Source organism: Eretmochelys imbricata, chromosome 2 (assembly GCF_965152235.1).
Source record: "Eretmochelys imbricata isolate rEreImb1 chromosome 2, rEreImb1.hap1, whole genome shotgun sequence".
Lineage (NCBI taxonomy): Eukaryota > Metazoa > Chordata > Testudines > Cheloniidae > Eretmochelys > Eretmochelys imbricata.
The window spans coordinates 104,446,335-104,467,578 of NC_135573.1; the positions used below are offsets into that span (position 1 = coordinate 104,446,335).

At 42.1% G+C, this 21,244-nt stretch overlaps 1 protein-coding gene across 3 annotated transcripts in view; it reads right to left on the minus strand.

Moving 5' to 3' along the window:
* SLC66A2 (solute carrier family 66 member 2) overlaps window positions 1-21,244 on the minus strand; it is a 110,550-nt gene that overhangs the window by 86,484 nt on the left and 2,822 nt on the right. For 2 of the 3 annotated variants that reach the window (XM_077810535.1, XM_077810536.1), the window contains exon 3: window positions 6,411-6,544. In XM_077810535.1, the coding sequence (XP_077666661.1) occupies window positions 6,411-6,544 (134 nt within the window). Of the gene's footprint in view, window positions 1-325; window positions 380-6,410; window positions 6,545-21,244 lie in introns of all 3 variants that reach the window. The other variant, XM_077810534.1, reaches the window with a different exon arrangement.

Sequence of the window (21,244 nt, forward strand, 5' to 3'; positions counted from 1 at the left end):
CTAATGGGGCAGGAAAAAGATCAAAATACAATTGAGAAGAATGATGGGATGAAACGACAATTCAATTACCTCCAGAAAAAAAAAATGGTTTCTGGAACGGAACTGAAAGCATCTTTTCCTCTATGAAAGTTAAAACTGCAAAACAGATAGATGTTAGTATCTGAAGAAAAGATAGCATAAACATTCTCTGTAGAAACGGCCATCATGCAATCATTTCTAAAATGACAAAAAAGGAAAAAACCAAACACACAAAACAAAAAGTAGCAAAGCATGAATTATGTTTCAGATGGCAACCTCATGCAGCGTGGGTTTGTACAGTACATACCCAGATAGGATCTCTTTGGAGGTGCTTTGATTTCTTCATCTTTACTATCTGCAGCTACATAAGAAAAATAAATTGAGAAGAGAGGACGAAAAGACAAAACAGACTAATCTGAGTCAATACAGTAGATGGTCTTTTAGGTTGTTTTATTTTAAGCTTAATTAGTACATATCTTGCTGATTAAAAAAACATGCAAAAAGTTTTAGTTTCCATGCTGTCTATAGGATTTTTCCCAAGATTTTAGGGAGGGATAAAGGGGAAGGAAATCACTGATGGCCTCACTGTGAGAAATAACAGCAATTTAAAATAAAATAATAAAGGGGAGGAGAGAATAGAGACAGTGTAACATGTAACCCTCTTCAAAGCAATGTACAAATAATTATAAACTTTTCAGTGAGAGAAAGCTTAAATTGCTTATTTTTATTCCTGTGCCTGAGTTAAATGTGAAGATGGAAGAGACTTTCAGGAAAGAATCATGTAGGAGCAAATAAAGAAATAAAACAGGATAGGGCTGCCTCACGTTCTGGAGGAAACCCTTTTCTACAACACTTCCAACTGGTTTAACAGTTTAGCTACAGGTTTGGCCACTCGCACTAACAAAGACAGAGACCAAATCACCACTTCAAGTGTTCCATATGCTGAACCATTTAATTTGATCCAAACCTTCCTCTGTAAGCCTGAATTCCATATGAAAACCACATACTACCCAAGACTATTGCCAGTGCTCTTAATAAAGCTCTTCAAGGGAGCACGATGTTAAAGTAAGGGACAAGTTGTAAAAAGAAGTTAAGATAGCATCAGTTTGAGGGAAGACAAGGTCCAAAATTAAATGACAGAAAGAAATAAACTGAAGCAGTAATGGAGCCCCCATGCTCCTTGGCCCCTAAGCACTACAGGAATACAAATAATTACACAGCAAGGGTGGCTTTAGGGTTAGGCAAAATAAACTTAAGGCATCACACCAACAGAATAGACCATCCCCATGACAAACTCCCCACTGGTTGTAAGCAAAGTTAGAATATTTAGGGGTGCCTGGCAGTTACCCACACACCAGGGCAAAGGTTCTTGGGGCATAATCAAGATTTGGGGTGGGGGGGTAGGGGAGGAAACAAACCTCTGCATTACATTGGCCCTAGCTGTATCTAGGATGGTTCTACTACTCTGCCAAGATTTTCAAAAAATGACTGGTAATTTTAGCTGCCTCTACCTTTGGGTACCCAGCTTGAGCCATTTTAACAGGAACATGATTTTCAGAGGGTGGTTGCTTGGATATTGCCTGACCATGAGGCCCCTTTAAACAGTCTCAACTCGGATGCCTCAGAATTGACGTACCCAAAATCAACAGGTCACTTTTCAACATCTTGGCCTTCCAGCATAGTTGCACTGTGGTATACAACAGGACTCTCACTGCTAAGCAGATTTGTACAAGGAGAGAGATTAAAAATAAACAAATAAATCCAACCTTGAGCCATTCTGTACTGAAGGAGACATCTATACAGTACACTGCTACTGGGAGACATCTATACAGTACACTGCTACTGCAGACACCAATTTAAACTCAGCTGTGGAGGGCTGTTGTTACCACTACAATGGTGTCAGGATATCCACAAATAAAAAGTCACGATATGATCAAAATGGAATTAAGAAAGAGACAAAAGAAAAGGAGGGCTTGCTGGCACTATCTAGGGTCTGCCTCATCCTAACACTAGGTGTCACCACACAGTTTGAGAGAGAATTATCCTATTACTGAGGATTTAAAACAAAAACCAAAAAAAAATGTTTTCTGAAGCCTATTTTCAGCAAGTGTTTGATTGTTTTGGGCTGTAATCTCCTCTTGGTTAATGCCTGTAAATAAAGGATAACAAAATGTATGCATGAGAAAACAAATCTTTCCTAGAAGCTCTGGGGGAGCAGGGGTAAGGGGGGAAATCATTTCCTGGTGGTGGGGGAGGGAGGGTTGTTTTTTTAAAGTGGAGAAAATAAGTCTCCCTAATACCCGGCCAGGGCGGAGACTCTCCAAGGAGACAGTCAAGCCAGTCCAAGGGGAGTGAACTTTTAAAGTTGCAAAAGATTCCCACATAAATGGAAGTGCCAGAACTGTACACTATTCACATTAAATGGCTTTGTGGATACATGGTTAACTAAACACTAAAATGTACTTCAAGCCAGAGGATTTAGCATAACTTGCTTGAGCTCACAAAAGCTGTCCTCTGGATTAGGAGAGAGACCTTGTTATTGCTTTGGAAGCTAAGAAAAAGATTGGCTTCCTCGTGAACTAGTTATTTAGCAGGGATTATTTGGCGGAATAGAAAAAAAAAAAAACATGCTACTCCTGGACAACTCAAGACTCACTGGTCAAATGTGCACCAGGATTATTAGAACGAAATATAAGGCCTCCGCGAAAGTGAAGACAGAGCGAGGACAGGCTCACTTTTTAATCTGAATTATGTTGTAGAGGTATTAGGAAAGAGGCTGGAAGAAGGAATGGGTAGAAAGATTTAAATACAAAAACATAGTGATATTGATCTTATTATTCGGATACTGCAATCCATAACCTAGCGCCTTCCATCCAGGGATCTCAAAAGCATCAAACTGAAATTTAGCTTCCCACCATCTGCGTGAGATATGGAGAAAACTAGGTACAGAGAAAACTCAGGATCAGATGGGAAAACCATGGGAGAGTCAGGTTTAGGAACGCAGGTCATCGGATTCCCAGCTCCTGTGCTTCACCCACAAGATCATTCTTCCTCTCCTGAACTACGTATGTATGCCCAGAATGGTAAATAGCACAAACATTAGTTTCAAGACAGTACATTACTTCCGACAGTGAATCACAAGATCCTCAGCATTAATACTTTTTCAACTTGTACATCTTTCTTATATGAAAATATCACTGGTTTAACCTTCCCATCACTTAGAAGTTAATCGCATGTATGAAAGCCAGGAGAGACATTTAGTTGTACCATGCGGTTCTAATAACAAAAGTTTGCATAAAGTACAGTGAGCTTCGTGCTGCAAAAAAAAGAGGGAAGGCCCAAAACAACAGGCAAAATTGTTCTCTTTGGTGAATATATGGAAAATTGGTTATTGGGAAATGATATGGCATAACACTGAGTATGCTCTGCAAGTTACCTTACAGGCTGGTGAAGAACCCAATTCTTTCACTAGGTGACTGAATGCCAGTCATTAAATCAAAAAAAGATTGTGGCTGAAACTGAATTGGATATGCATCCACCGACATGTATTGAGGCAGCCTGCTAGAGAAGGCGGGAGGGGGAAAGAGGACAATCTGGCTTAAAGACTTACCCCCTTAGCCCCACAAAGGGCAATCTGAAGAGGAAGCCCTCTGCTCCCAACCAACAGGTATCTAGAGGCAAAGAGCTGGCTGTTCCCCTCCCAATACATCCAGTTTTTAAATCTCTGCTAAATGAGGCCAGATCTAAAGTCACTCATTTTCCCAGCCTGTGATAAATCTTGCAGACAATGCAGCCTCAGACTGTAGAGGAGAAAAATGGATGGGTCAGAGTATTGAGAGTTGCAGATGAGCGAACGTTCTTCATGATCTCACTTTACCTGAGCAGCTTCACAGCACACTCCATAGAAACCACTGAGTGGGAATGGGAATAGGTTTGCAGAGCAGGCCTATCATTCTATTAAATAAATAACCCTGCTGCAGATCCAGCACCATAGCCCTGTAGGGCTCCCTCTGCCTGGAAAGGCTGCAGCAATTTGGAGCTGGATCAAGCCCTTAGTTTTTAGGGTAAGAGAAGGAAGAAAACAGATCAAGAGCGCAAATTATATGTCCATATTGGCAAAACAAATGAAAAGAAGCCAACAGTTTTATAGCCCAGCAGCAGCAGGAACAGGAGAAACATAAAAACAGGGAACATACAAGTCAAACAACAAAACCAGAGGTCAGCAATTGTTACATTTCCAAACTGGAAGAGAGTTGCCATAAAGTTATGTCTTTTTTAACAAAATGATTTGAGTTTGTCTACATGGTGGGGTATAATGCCCTCTATAGGGATGTTATTTCTGAAGCGCACCAACATGCTGTACATTAATTGGTCCTCTAAGACCCTGCTGGCGCACACTGAAGGCTCCCTAGTGCGCTTTACCGTAGTACCATTTCAAACAATATCACATTAAAGCGCACCAGCAGGGTCTACACAGACTAATTCATGCCCAGCATGTTAGTGCGCTTTACAGCCATAAAGCACATTACCCCACTGCTCATCAGTGATACTCAGACTGAGGCTCGGGAGTAGCTCTTTAATGTGTCTCTTGTGGCTCTTTGCAGCACATGATATTAAAACACTGAGATTTAATTATTAACTAATTTAAGTTATCAACCACTCAGGATGCTTTTACTATGTTATTAACCAACTGTAGAATACTTTTTCAGTCATTTTGCTATGAGAATAAATATTAATAATAAATAAGACAGAGAGAGAGAAAATGAAACAATGAATTCATACTACTATGGCTCTTTTGTGTAACGCTGATCGCTAAAATGGCTCCTGAACCACAGAGATCCGAGTATCACTGCCTTAGATTAACAACAAATGATATTCTGGCCCAGATTGGAAATTTCCACACACAAAAAAAAGGACGGCAAGACCATAGGAAGTGTTGTACAATACGTACACTTCGATAAACCTGTAATAGTGACACACCATCACTCCCTATTTTGACAGCAAATGTGGTAACAAGAAATAAAATATTTTATGACAGGTTTCAGAGTAACAGCCGTGTTAGTCTGTATTCGCAAAAAGAAATGGAGTACTTGTGGCACCTTAGAGACTAACCAATTTATTTGAGCATGAGCTTTCGTGAGCTATAGCTCACTTCATCAGATGCATACTGTGGAAACTGCAGCAGACTTTATATATACACAGAGAATATGAAACAATACCTCCTCCCACCCCACTGTCCTGCTGGTAATAGCTTATCTAAAGTAATCGTCAGGTTAGGCCATTTCCAGCACAAATCCAGGTTCTCTCACTCCCTCACCCCCCTCCAAAAACCCACCCCCATACATACACAGACTCACTCTCCTGCTGGTAATAGCTCGTCCAAACTGACCACTCTCCAAGTTTAAATCCAAGTTAAACCAGAACATCTGGGGGGGGGGTAGGAAAAAACAAGAGGAAATAGGCTTCCTCTTGTTTTTTCCTACCCCCCCCCCCCAGATGTTCTGGTTTAACTTGGATTTAAACTTGGAGAGTGGTCAGTTTGGACGAGCTATTACCAGCAGGAGAGTGAGTCTGTGTATGTATGGGGGTGGGTTTTTGGAGGGGGGTGAGGGAGTGAGAGAACCTGGATTTGTGCAGGAAATGGCCTAACTTCATTATCATGCACATTGTGTAAAGAGTTGTCACTTTGGATGGGTTATCACCAGCAGGAGAGTGAATTTGTGTGGGGGGGTGGAGGGTGAGAAAACCTGGATTTGTGCTGGAAATGGCCTAACCTGACGATTACTTTAGATAACCTATTACCAGCAGGACAGTGGGGTGGGAGGAGGTATTGTTTCATATTCTCTGTGTATATATAAAGGCTGCTGCAGTTTCCACAGTATGCATCTGATGAAGTGAGCTATAGCTCACGAAAGCTCATGCTCAAATAAATTGGTTAGTCTCTAAGGTGCCACAAGTACTCCATTTCTTTTTGAAAATATTTTATGTGCAAGCAAGACACAGCATTGGCAATAGCAAGATATGGCTTCTGACACTGGCCAGTGACAAGTGCTTCTGTAATATAGAGACTTGGCAGAAAAGCACAGTGAAAACTCTAGATCTTAGCATCATCAAGGCTGGCAGAGTAGCATGACTTCCACTACTTTCTAGGGTTTGACATAAAATATTAAAGAGAACTCTTATTTTCCAGACTGAACTAAGACCCATTTTAAAAATACTCATATGGAAGGAAATAATGTTAAACAGGCCATTCAGAAAGTGCTGGGTTGGATCTCCAAGAGACAATGGTTTGCACCACATACAAAAAAATTTCACTCAACCCAATGACAGTATAAGACATTTTTAGAAATTAATATAGGAAGATTTCACTCTGCAAAATTATTGTTACCAACCTGAAAAGGAGCGACGTTTTATGTTCAGTTCATTTGACACACGTACTTCAGTGCATAGTTTCAGCATCAGTAACATAGTAATGATCATGATAATGCTTTGCCACAGAAGAGGGGACTCAAAATGCCTTCCAAACCTAAAAAGTAAGATAAAAATATATAAACATCTCAAGATGATGATCTTTATACCCAATTACCTTCAATCCTATTTAGGTGTTTAACGATTGTATCCTTAACAATCGCCATAACTGACAAATTTGCAAAGCTGAAGAGAAGAATTACTCTAACAGAGATCTAGCTGCATGTAACCCAACCATATTCCACTTGCACTTGTAGCCATAGGCGCCGACTCTGTGGGTGCTCTGGGGCTGGATCACCCATGGAAAAAAATAGTGGGTGCTCAGCACCCACCAGCCACAGCTAGTGACACCCCGACGAGCTAATTAGAGGCACTGCCAAACTGCTGTTTGCCAGCTGGGGGAGGGGCTTACGGGAGGGCGGAGAGCGGTGGGCGGGGGCACAGTGGGTGTGGAGCTCCCCTGGGGAAAACTAGGGGTCGGTGCCTATGCTTGTATGCTGGATCGGACACCTGGGAACTCTGGATCTAAAAGCATGAGTTTCTGTTGCCTGAGCTAAAGGACCAGGCCCATTAGCTTGAATGAAGAGGCAGACTTGCAAACCTGGTCTAGTCACTAGAAGGGGATAAAGAACTACATTGCATTAGCATGAGACATACATTTCTTTCCTCTATTAAGTGAAGACACTGTTAAGTAAAGAACTCCTGCACTATATACTAAGTTCCCTAAATATAATTTTAAAATACATTACATTAAATCATAAGCCCATAACATCCCATTCCCCAAAAAACCACAACTACCAATCTATGATGTTTAATCCAACAGTGCCCCAACAAACCTACAAACACCCGCTCTTACTGCACTCCCACCACTCCAGAAGTCTGGGAGAAGAGAGAGACATCACTTTTGGGGCATACTGCAATCTCATTTGGACTAATTTGGACCATGCTTAGGGAAATGAACTCCAAAGTTTCAGGAAACAGCTACTTGATTGTTCAGAGATGTGGAAACCTGAACGGAAAATGTTTTCTCCCCTGCCTCCCCCAATTTAGTTTATGTTTGCTTATTGATGCTGTCTGGCGGGAATCACTGACCTCTCCTACACGTAATGCGGGAAGAGGAACTTGGATAGTAGCCAATACTTAATGAAGGGTCCATCGTCCATGATTGTTTTCTATGATAGAATCTAATGCAAGACTCTTCAGTGAGGATTGGCTGCTATCCAAGTTCCTCTTCCCGCATTACACATAGGAGAGCTCAGTATAACACCCAACAGACATCACCAATAAGCAAACAAAAGTAGGGTTTTTATTTTTTGTGAAAAGGGAAGGAAGAGAGGAAAAGCCTTTCCCATACAGATCTGGTGCAAAATATATTCGATTTATTGTAGAAAGGCTCTGGGCACATGATTGTGACCTCTCTCTCAGCTCAAACAACCTTGCTAGGGTGTATGCCTCAGAAATTCTTATTGCTTCAAGGAAGCAATTTGGGGAACTAAACAGTGTGCTTTCACCCGCTCTTTAATTCTGGGCCACATTTCCTATCTGCCACTCCAAATACACCCACAAAATAGTCACCCAGGCCACTGCCTCATCACCCCACAAACATTGTGCTGCTATCAGCTAAGAAGACAGGAGACAACACTTACAGGAGTAGGGTGATGATTTGTTTAATTAATGTTTTACAAAGCTCTGGCAAATGTAAAGTATAGTATGTATAACGAGCCGTTAGTATGTATGAGAGTACGGTGCAAGGTCTCCCATACACCAGGGCGCAAGAGTCTGGATATAATACTTTAACTTGGGTTTCTTTCAAAATAGAGCTCTGAGCTAGTCAACGAGACACTCGGACAGTACCAAGCATATTTGCCAGTAAGCCCTTGCATTGTATGAATGCTGAAGGAGTTCTTTACTTCCACTAGAGTCTTTAGGGAGACTCAAGTTTTGTTGTTATGGGGTCAAATCGGCCCCCATGCGGGTGATGCCCAGTAGTGGGGAGAAACTGGAAAGTCCTTGATTCTGGACTTGCTGAGTTTTCTTGGAACTTTTCCTTTTGTGGGTGGCCACGTTTGTCCCCAATGGAACAGACCATCCCCAGGGAACTGGCCGAGGGGGGGCCCTAACTGCCTAGTGCCACAGAGCTGGGGCCATCCATTATGAAACCACGAGCCCGCACAATGTCTCCTTGGATACCAGTGGCCTATGGCTCTTGTCTACATGGCTGCAACAAGGCAACTAATACCCTGGGGGGAGGGGAAGGGTGACACTGCAGTAGACCATACCATGGTAGGGTCAGCATTAACAAATTTGGAGGGTTGCTGCGGGTGGGGAGATGATGCAGCCAAGTGTACAAACTCCCCTCTCATCCGCAGAGAACTCAGGTCAGGTTTCCATTGAGTCAGGAAGAAAGAGGATGGAGTGGAGCAAAGCAGAGTTGCCATTACTCCCCAGTCTGTGCCCCTGCTCCTTGCCAGGGCAAACTCAGCAAATGCTGCTGCATCTGCAGTTTCAGGGGAACCTGATGTATAGAGTCCACAAGGGACAGTTTGCATTGCACTGACCATGACCCAGAGCTCCATGGGTGTAGTGAGAGGAGCATCACACACAGCTCTGTGGCAAAAGCCGGATTCCCAAGGGTCCTCAAGTTATTTATCCCATTAACATGGCCATGATACATAGAAGAAGTGGGGAACCTATGTCGTAAGAGAATGTCTCTATTAGGGGTGGAGCTAGGGGCTAGCAGATAAACACACAAGTTCTGGACACATTACTGAGCCAAATCCATGCTGGCATGACAGAGGAGCTTGGGAGTGTTACACAGCAGATCTCGGACCTGACAACCAAGGAGCCCATATTAATTGTTTTGCTGGAGGCTTCAAAACTGAGGAACTAACCCAGTCCACTGCTTTCATCCAGGAAAGAGAGGAGAGAATCTGTCCCACTGTTAGCAACTATTACCAAAAGTCCTCTACTGTAGGTGTATGAAATACTGTACTTATCCCCATTACAAGTCCATTCTTATAAGAGCTAATTTAGGACTACACTGGCAGCACTGGTGCTGAAGTTTATTTATTTACAGGATAGGGACAGCATGGACAGTATTGGTACTAGTTTCCCCTTACTGCCACACTAATGTTCTTCCAGCCTGACCCAGAAGGAGCCCATAGAGTCTCTACTGGCTTATTCACTCCTTGGTACATTTGTTGAGAGTGCTGCCAACAATATCAACTGTTAGGCAGATATCTGCCTACTACAAACAGAAACGATTCCTGGATCCCAATAAGACAAACAGAAACAAGCTAATTGCCTCAGGCTACCAGCTATCAGCTATAAAACAATTTACAACCATCATAAGCTAGGTTTCAGAGTTACAGCCGTGTTAGTCTGTATTCGCAAAAAGAAAAGGAGGACTTGTGGCACCTTAGAGACTAACCAATTTATTTGAGCATAAGCTTTCGTGAGCTACAGCTCACTTCATCGGATGCATACTGTGGAAAGTGTAGAAGATCTTTTATACACACAAAGCATGAAAAAATACCTCCTCCCACCCCACTCTCCTGCTGGTAATAGCTTATCTAAAGTGATCACTCTTCTTACAACGTGTGTGATAATCAAGGTGGGCCATTTCCAGCACAAATCCAGGGTTTAACAAGAACGTCTGAGGGGGAGGGGGGGTAGGAAAAAACAAGGGGAAATAGGTTACCTTGCATAATGACTTAGCCACTCCCAGTCTCTATTCAAGCCTAAGTTAATTGTATCCAATTTGCAAATGAATTCCAATTCAACAGTTTCTCGCTGGAGTCTGGATTTGAAGTTTTTTTGTTGTAATATAGCAACTTTCATGTCTGTAATCGCGTGACCAGAGAGATTGAAGTGTTCTCCGACTGGTTTATGAATGTTATAATTCTTGACATCTGATTTGTGTCCATTTATTCTTTTACGTAGAGACTGTCCAGTTTGACCAATGTACATGGCAGAGGGATACTCTCATGGACACTCTCATAAAAAAACAACCTTCCACACAAACTTCCTCGTGGCTGGACTTTACTAAAACTAGACAAGCCATTTACAACACACACTTTGCTTCTCCACAAAAGAAAAAGGACACTAAACTTTCTAAACTACTACATGCCACAAGGGGCCACAGCAATGGTTCCCTCAACCCACCCAGCAATACTGTTAACCTTATCAACCCAGCAGAAGCAGCTGTCTAGCTCGGGGCCTCTCCTTCTGCCCCTCCACCCCCACGAACATGATACAGTTCTGTGGTGACCTAGAATCCTATTTTCGACATCTCCGACTCAAGGAATATTTCCAACATACCTCTGAACAACATACTAATCCACAGAGACCTCCCTACCAACACTACAAAAAGAAGGATTCTAGGTGGACTCCTCCTGAAGGTCGAAACAGCAGACTGGACTTCTACATAGAGTGCTTCCGCCAATGTGCACGGGCTGAAATTGTGGAAAAGCAGCATCACTTGCCCCATAACCTCAGCCGTGCGGAACACAATGCTATCCACAGCCTCAGAAACAACTCTGACATCATAATCAAAAAGGCTGACAAAGGAGGTGCTGTTGTCATCATGAATAGGTCGGAATATGAACAAGAGGCTGCTCGGCAGCTCTCCAACGCCACTTTCTACAAGCCATTACCCTCTGATCCCACTGAGAGTTACCAAAAGAAACTACAGCATTTGCTCAAGAAACTCCCTGAAAAAGCACAAGGTCAAATCCGCACAGACACACCCCTGGAACCCCGACCTGGGATATTCTATCTACTACCCAAGATCCATAAACCTGGAAATCCTGGGCGCACCATCATCTCAGGCATTGGCACCCTGACAGCAGGATTGTCTGGCTTTGTAGACTCCCTCCTCAGGCCCTACGCTACCAGCACTCCCAGCTACCTTCGAGACACCACTGAATTCCTGAGGAAACTACAATCCATCAGTGATCTTCCTGATAACACGATCCTGGCCACTATGGATGTAGAAGCCCTCTACACCAACATTCCACACAAAGATGGACTACAAGCCGTCAAGAACACTAACCCCGATAATGTCACGGCTAACCTGGTGGCTGAACTTTGTGACTTTGTCCTTACCCATAACTATTTTACATTTGGGGACAATGTATACCTTCAGATCAGCGGCACTGCTATGGGTACCCGCATGGCCCCACAGTATGCCAACATTTTTATGGCTGATTTAGAACAACGCTTCCTCAGCTCTCGTCCCCTAAAGCCCCTACTCTACTTGCGCTATATTGATGACATCTTCATCATCTGGACCCATGGAAAAGAAGCCCTTGAGGAATTCCACCATGATTTCAACAATTTCCATCCCACCATCAACCTCAGCCTGGTCCAGTCCACACAAGAGATCCACTTCCTGGACACTACAGTGCTAATAAACAATGGTCACATAAACACCACCCTATACCGGAAACCTACTGACCGCTATTCCTACCTACATGCCTCCAGCTTTCACCCTGACCACACCACACAATCTATCGTCTACAGCCAAGCTCTGCGATACAACCGCATTTGCTCCAACCCCTCAGACAGAGACAAACACCTACAAGATCTCTATCAAGCATTCTTACAACTACAATACCCACCTGCGGAAGTGAAGAAACAGATTGATAGAGCCAGAAGAGTTCCCAGAAGTCACCTACTACAGGACAGGCCTAACAAAGAAAATAACAGAACGCACTAGCCGTCACCTTCAGCCCCCAACTAAAACCCCTCCAACGCATTATTAAGGATCTACAACCTATCCTGAAGGATGACCCAACACTCTCACAAATCTTGGGAGACAGGCCAGTCCTTGCCTACAGACAGCCTCCCAACCTGAAGCAAATACTCACCAGCAACCACATACCACACAACAGAACCACTAACCCAGGAACCTATCCTTGCAACAAAGCCCTTTGACAACTATGCCCACATATCTATTCAGGGGACACCATCACAGAGCCTAATAACATCAGCCACACTATCAGAGGCTCATTCACCTGCACATCCACCAATGTGACATATGCCATCATGTCCCAGCAATGCCCCTCTGCCATGTACATTGGTCAAACTGGACAGTCTCTACGTAAAAGAATAAACGGACACAAATCAGATGTCAAGAATTATGACATTCATAAACCAGTCAGAAAACACTTCAATCTCTCTGGTCACGCGATTACAGACATGAAAGTTGCTATATTACAACAAAAAAACTTCAAATCCAAACTCCAGCGAGAAACTGTTGAATTGGAATTCATTTGCAAATTGGATACAATTAACTTAGGCTTGAATAGAGACTGGGAGTGGCTAAGTCATTATGCAAGGTAACCTATTTCCCCTTGTTTTTTCCTACCCCCCCTCCCCCTCAGACATTCTTGTTAAACCCTGGATTTGTGCTAGAAATGGCCCACCTTGATTATCATACACATTGTAAGGAGAGTGATCACTTTAGATAAGCTATTACCAGCAGGAGAGTGGGGTGGGAGGAGGTATTTTTTCATGCTTTGTGTGTATATAAAAAGATCTTCTACACTTTCCACTGAATGCATCGGATGAAGTGAGCTGTAGCTCACGAAAGCTTATGCTCAAATAAATTGGTTAGTCTCTAAGGTGCCACAAGTATATCATAAGCTAGTGGCACATTAGAACTAGTAATCAGATCAGAGATGGAAAGCTGTATTATCAACCTTCTGAGTCATCTAGCACTTTAGATATAAGATGGAAGGGGAAAAAAAACACTACACAAGAGAGTTCACCTGGGACTGAACATACATGGCAAAGTTTCCATAGCCACTTCAAACAACATATGAGAATTTAACAAACTCCAGCACACACAGGACAAAAGTTGCACTACATAAACTTTCATTCTATGATTCTGCCTAGCCAACGCACTTCAAGTGAAATTCTTCTAGATACAGTGTTCTATTCTAAACAACTTGAAAGCAAACAGCTCCTATTTTGGTCAACATAATGGACATTAACATGGGGAAAGCATCATGTACACTCCAGTTTGTATTTGAAATTATGCTTCAGGAGCCAGCCTGGCAAAAGCATCACACCAGGACATGGGGGATCCAAATTTAAGATTCTATTACCTCTCCATTCCCAAATGGGCTGGGGTGGTGACAGGGACTGGAAGTGGAGAAGAGCCTCGTGTTGCTATGCAGTGACTATTCTAGATGTTTCAGAAGCAGCATTCAACCCTTCTCTCCCCACCTGCCAAAGGTGGTGAATATTTTAGCTAAAGCAGGGCTTGAGGGTGGGGACAGTAAAGAAGCTGTTCATAAAAGTAGGAGGGATCCTTAGGGTACTAACTGGGGCTCAGGGAAAGAGGAATACAGGATTGAAGCATTTTTTTTTATTGTTGTTCTTTCTTTCCAAGTTTCTGGCTGGTAACTATTATATAGCTAAACAACTGTGACATTTACAGATTTGGGGTGTCCAATGTCAGACCTCGAAGTAGTTTCCCTGTCTACTTATACAATATTTTAAACTATCACAGTAAAGAGTTCTGGTTTTTTGAACATATACAACTTTCTTTAAATACCAGTAATATTTTCTGTTTAAAATAATCTTAACTGTTAGTGTTCATAAAACTGAGAGGCTGAACTGGGCTAGAGCCAGACAAACTGACTAGTCACCATGAGTTTGTCTGAATAACTCTACCAACGCACCTCCATCTTCTTGCAACAATCCTGTTATTCCAGTCCTGGGCCTACCTTGACAGAAACTGCAAGACTTGTGTGGAGACAAGCCACACTGTCTACCAGTTTTGTGATCTAAAAAGCAAGGAGTTGGCAGAGACTAACCTTAACTTCACTAGCAGCCAAGCTGGGTATGAATGCAAGTCTTTGGATATGAAAGCTTAATACGCTAACCTACTATAGCATTTAAAGACCAGGTCAAGATCCTCTGCGGTTTCTTAAGAGATTCTAATGCAGGGTGGAAGCTGGGTTACAGGCTGACACTGTGTAACCCAAACTATCAGGCTCATAGGCGACAGCTTGATGCAGCAGCCCAATGGTAGTGAGCAGGAAGTGTAAAAGAGAAAACAAAACTAGTTTCAGAATATGATCTGCCTGCTAAGAACTGCTTCTCCATATGTGAGCTCCCCAGATTTTGTGTGGCACAGAACATATATTTTAAAATAATATATTAAAACCTACATTTATATTTTATTCTTCCTGTACAAAATAAAGTTTGCCGAAAAATGCTAGTGATTGAAGAGAGGAAGTCATGTGGGCATTTCTATTTCAGTAACAATTAGTATGAGAAAGCTGCTCTATGCACTGCACTCTCCTACCATGGCATTCTCTCTACTAGGGGACTCCTTTGCTGGTCAGTAGTATCTTCTCACCTTCACTTTACACTAGTGACCAGCAATTCTTTTTAATCAGTAAAGCCAAAATAAAGTCTAAGCAGCAGAAGTTTCTCCCATCCCTCAAACAGTCCTGCCAGTAGATGCCCCTAGATCACCCACTATCAGAGCCGAGGACTAGTCAGTGTGGAGAAAGGTCAGATATAACTGCAGCTGCCTACCTTTCCCCTTCACACTGTGCAGGCTAGACTGTAAATTCTTTGGGGGCAGAGACCATCTTTTTTCAATCTGTGTTTGTACAGTACCTTGCACAACCAGGGTACTGGTCAATGACTGGGACTGCCAGGCACAACTGCATTACTATTTACACACACACACACACACACACACACACACACACACCTCACTCTATCCTAGGCAGCAGTGAACCCAAGATCTTGTTAGAGACTTGTTTGGGCCAGGGCTTGTTCTGATTAAAATAAATGAGATTAAGTGGAATATACTTGCTCAAAAAGTAATCTGAAAGCTGAGGTCTGCACTGAACTTTTTCAAAATAGTTTCAAAAGATATTCAAAACTGGAAGGGTCCCTTAAACCAGTCTCAGCAGCTTTAAATTAAGGTGAACATATTGCTGGAGAACTCCTCCAGGGCTTGAAGCTTTTTGGCAGTGCTGTGTGGCTTCAGGACAGTGACCCACTAAAACTATATGCTAGAACTATTAGGGGGGAAAAATGTGGTGCAACTTGTGATTCCGAATATTGTCTCTTTTTTCCCTTTACTACCCCATGTGCCTGTATCCACCTCTTGTCTCATGCCATATATTTAGACTGTAAGCTCCTGGGGGCAGAAACCATCTTTTTGATCTGGGTTTGTAGAGTGCAGTCCTGGCCTATGACTAGGGCTCCTCCATATTATGATAATACAAATAAATATTCAAATTGACAGGAAGCTTTATCCCTAAACCCATCTAGAGGCATCCAAGATATTGCATAATCAAAGCCCTCTGAAAGTCAGGAGGAATCTTTCCATTTACCTCAGTAGGCCCTGGATCAGGGGCATAATGCTCAACTGGTGTAAACTGTCAGAACTCCACTGCAGCGAACTGAGCTGTGACAATTTACACCAGCCAAGGATCTGCCACCAGGACTTTAACACACACCCAGGCAGTAAACTGACTGCAGCTGCATGCTCAGTGTTTCTTTGGCTGACAAAGAACAAATATGGGAAGTTAAGATAAAGGAAAATGGTCTTTTATTCAGGAGACTTCATTCACATGTTTCCCCCAACCCATATCTTGGGCACTTCAGCTCAGGAAAACCAGCCTTGGCCTATCAACCATTCCTATTTTTTAATTAGTAGAGCAAAGGCTACAGTGCTTTATCCTGCAATTATAAAAAAAAATTAAAGAAATCACAGGTAACCTTATATGGCAGTTAGTACATCTCAATTTGATGAGACAAAGGACTGCACCACAACTCAAAAGACTCCAGCCTGCTGAGCACAGCAGGAAGCAGGACTACTGTTGGCTGACCTTACTTATTAAGATATAACTAGAACGCCTACCATCTACTTCAGAGAAATCTTTTCAAATTTCCTTTCCTTGGCGTAGGCCACGTATTTGTTCTGCTAATATTAAACAGTCTGTGGAACATTTTGTACACCAAACTCAGGAAACCCCATTATGAACTTTACAACAAAATAACTGTATTCTAGTGAGCAGTGTTGAATGAAACTTCTCTCCACCCTTTCCCCTACACACTGTGGTCCCTCCACAGAAATAATTGGTTATTTCTTTTCCTGTGTATCTGACTGACCCTGCTAGGTGAGTAGCATCCTCAGCATCAAACCAAAGGTGAGCATATAAAAGTCTTTTCCATAATGTCACACAGGATTTTACTTGTCTACCCATCACAGCCTAACTCAGAGATGAGGAGGGGATGCCTTGGCTTGCTAATGAGAATGCTAACGAAGAAGAGAATTTTTTAGAATGCAGAGGTTTTTTCACAAATTGCTAGTAACTGTCACGCACATTCACACAACTACGTTTTTTCCATTCGTGCTCACAGATATTTTCATCAGCAGCACACTTATGGACCCCAAAAGGTTGAGAGTCACATGAATCACGTCATATGTGAGCTACTCCCAATGGGCGGAGGTTGCTCATCGCATCTGCAGATGAAAGTTCCAGAGTCGGTCTAAAATGTTACAGTCAAAGGTTTTTTTAAGATGACGTATTAAAAAGGGTCAAAGACTTAATATGTAATTTCTAAGAATCAACATACTGGGTCAGATGCTCGTGTGACAAATAGGGGAAATGTCTGTACTATCCCTTATGAAAACTGTGTAGGACTGTTTCCTAGAGCAATTGTGTATTGCTGCCTGCTTGCACGCACAGAGATAAGTCAAAGGAGACTGCAAAGGGGTGCTAAATAACAACCATAAAACAGTGATTTAGATAAGTCAGTCTCAGGTACTCAGCTTCAGAGGAGCCATAACAAAGCTGGCTCTATCTAGGTTAGAATGTGATAACCTCCCAGAGGCTATACCTGGGATCAAAGGAGAGCTAAAACCTCAAAGACCCTAGAAAAAGCAGAGGGCTATTAGGTGAGCTGGGAGACGCTGACAGGTTGGGATAGAGAGAGACAAAAGACATGGGTTACAGCCCCCTGAGCGTCAACCATGTCCTTGTTTGAGAGTGGGTGAATTGCAGAAATCCACCCCAGGTGAGGTAAAGGCCTGAGGCCTGCCACCTGTAGGAGTTGCATTCATGAGACCCAAAGAAGGGACAGCAACGCAGCTAGTCCACAACCATTATAGCTCGCACATCTAAATGCCTAGTGATTTTTAATAAGAGTTGTACATGTACCAGGAAAGCAGAATCAGGCCTATTATTGTCTATAATAATACAGATTTATTATTTCTTGTGTACAGGTCTTCTCACACTGCCTTTCAGCAAAGGCCTGGTGCAGAAACAAACCTGCTGCTTGAACAGAACTGTGCTGAAAACTCTGGAAAAAGTTAAAATTATTTTTAACTCACTTCAAAAGAAAAATTTAAGAGGCACTTTTAGCAAGGGAAACACAATGCTGAAGAGACAAAGTTAAGGAAATCACACTACTGTCATTGCGTGAAGACGCAAGTTCTCAGCCTTTGATAATACCCTAAATGAAGAATTAGAGGAAAGAGGGCAAGAGGAGGGCAAAAATTGAGTCCTTTAACTTCAAAAATAAAAAAAAGCCATCTCCTCTTTCATTGGCAGTGGAATAACTGGAAGGGAAATCTTGAAAAGTAGTAGTATCTAATAGAGGCACGATCATGATTCTTGCCCTTAGTGCTAGTACTAATTTTCTGAGTTAGTATCACAGTCCTGCCATGCCAGCTTTAGCTGTAGAAACACTTAACAGTAGATTTCATGGAGATAAGTGACTATTTTCAGATTGGAGGGCAAGGGGAAGGTCACACTCCTCCTGTTTTAAAACTAGTTGATTTTTTAAACTAAAAAAGAGGGGCAGATTACGGGAGTGGGTTATGGAGGAGGTTCAGTGGGCACAGTGCATGGGAATACGTGGTTTCATGCAGTAGCAGGGGAGACAATTTCGGAGATTGTGGGGGATAGGAAAGAACCAGGAGTCAGGCATGAGTGTGTGTGTTGGTAATACGCACACTACATTAGCACTGAACCCTATTATCATGATAGAATCATGAGCAAAAAATAAGTGAGATTTGTTCTGGAAAAAAGCAAGCTAATCACGTGGGGATACGCACATATTGAACGTGAGGGTGACTCTGGAAGGCCTTAAAGGTGCAGACAAAGTTAGATAGCAGTATGCATTGTCATATAGATACAAAAAAGGCCAGTGCAATTTATGAGGACGTGCTCAGAGGCAATACATCACAAAAAAGTGCACTAAGAGTCTCTCTCTGGTACACCTGTAATAGTGTGTTCAATTCCAGGAACAACAGTTCCAGAAAAAAGAAAAGGAGTACTTGTGGCACCTTAGAGACTAACCAATTTATTTGAGCATGAGCTTTCGTGAGCTACAGCTCACTTCATCAGATGATATTGACAAACTCAAGGGAGTTCAGAGAAGAACAACAAAAGCTATCAGGGGACTAGAGAAATTGCTTGAAAGGAAAGATAATTAAATATGTATAGCAATGCTAAGCAATATTTGGAGCTAGGGGAATAACATGATTAGACCCTTCAAATATTTCTAGACCTATGGCTATATATCTAGAGAGAGAGAGAGAGAGAGCGCGAGCGCACGTGTACACTTAGACAAAAAGGGGGAGGAATTAGCATAGTACATCCGCGCAGAACCAGGAGTAGTGGAGGGATCAGGGGAAAACAATTTAGGAAAGAATTTAGGCTCAGTGCCAAGAAAACCAGCTTGACAGAGGCATGTATCAGGCTGTAGAACAGTCTACAAAGTGGGGTGGAAGTCTCATCCCATGGTGCTTTTACAAGTAGAAAGGACAAAAACACTAGAAGATGAATTGTAGGGAACAGCCCTGTCCTGGCAGGAGGATGGACCAAATGATCCAACAGGCCTTTTTTTTTTTTTTTTACCATGAATCATAGAAGATTAGGGTTGGAAGAGACTTCAGGAGGTCATCTAATCCAACCCCCTGCTCAAAGCAGGACCACCTCTTATCATTATCATGAACTTTTATCATTATCTATATACACCTTTAGAGTAATCATAAATTTTAGTGTCAATACCCAGTCATATTTTGTTTCAAGTACTGATCTTGCCCCAGCTGGTCATAAAGTGATATCAGGAGTAGGATTACAATGAAAGAATTACTATGCTTAACAACAACAACAACGAGAGAGAATGAATTACTGGCTGCTCTCTGACATGATTAAGACAAGAGTACCTTTAAAAACTGAATTTTGCTTTGTGCATTAATCACTCATATGCATCAGAACTGTATTCACTCAAAAAAGCACTTTCTTTGCATTTCACTGTACATTCTGCAATACCATGGATGCCATAACCTTTTCATTGTGTGAGGTATCCTCCTAAGACCATACCATTTTAGTATGATGGCAGTTGCTTTATAGAGAACAGTACATGGGTCTTTTCATCTCTAACTTGTATTTCAGTGGAACTACTGGCATAGCAAGGGACTATTCACTGCAAGTGAGGGTGGAAAAATCAGAACCTAGAGGTTTTGCAAGGTCAAGCCTGTAGTATTTACCCAGTGTGGGTGGCTATATCACGTACTTTGAACTTTTATTTCTAGGCCACACCAACTTGATAACTGTGACAGCATTTTGAAGTCTGGTTCTGTGCTTTGGACTCAATTGAAGCAATTTAAAACAATGCAGGGACTTTCAAGATCAGAACACAGAGAATGACACAAAGCTAGAATCCATTAGAGAAATTGTTATAATATGTAGCTACTCAAAATAACAATAGCATGAAAGGACACCATTAGCTTGAAATAAATATTTTTTTAAAAAGTGTTTCCTTTCTCGTTTTACAAATAACTCTCTAAGATGTTTAAAAATTTTAAACTTCTTTCAATTTAAAAATGTGGTGGTTTTTTCTTTATTTATGCTATTTACATATCTCTTAGCTTGAGCACTTAAAATAGACTAAAAATCAGGGATTCTCATTTTTTCCTCGGGATTACAGGTCTCCTCTTAATAAAGCAATTGCACAGCATCTCTCTGTTAATGATAAATACTTAAATATACATAGGACTTACATGGAATAGAGAACTATCTTTATTGTCACAAGCATTTTCACATATTTGGAAAAAAAAAAATACTATCTGCTTTGGCTTTTCAGGTCTCATTTCCTCCCCATCACTCACAGTTCTGTTTACTCTGTTTCCCTTGCACATTAGTTTCTTTCTTTCCCCATTCTCCACTACCACATGAGCCTCCTTTCTTCCACATGCTCTTTCCCTTCTCTCCATTCCTCTCTAAGTACAATTCCAATCCCACAGGCAGTTCTGACACTACAGATGACTTCCCTACATCTAATTGCTAGCTCTGGTCCCAGAGAACAACCCGTTTCTTCTACTCACATGCGGCAGCAGACTTGTAGATGTTTTATTAGAGTCCAGGCTGCTCTTTGCAGTTAAGATCCTCAGGATCTTTACAAGCAACTGGAAACAGGTAGGAGGAGCCAGCACGTGATCCGTCAGCTCTCCCTCCGCAGACCACCAGCATTGCTCCATTAGTCAAACTGTTCTCAGAATAGTTTCCAATATTCTTACTGTTATTTCCTAATCAATTGCACTTTTAGATTCTTGTACATTCCTAATGCTGAAGTGGCCAAGTTAAAAACAAATATTCCTCTGCAGTTTTGTAACATTTATTTCTACATGGTGGGGTGTGGGGAACACACACGAGACAGGTCTATTGGTTGATAAACACAAAGCCTAGATTTCAGAGCAAAATTTGCT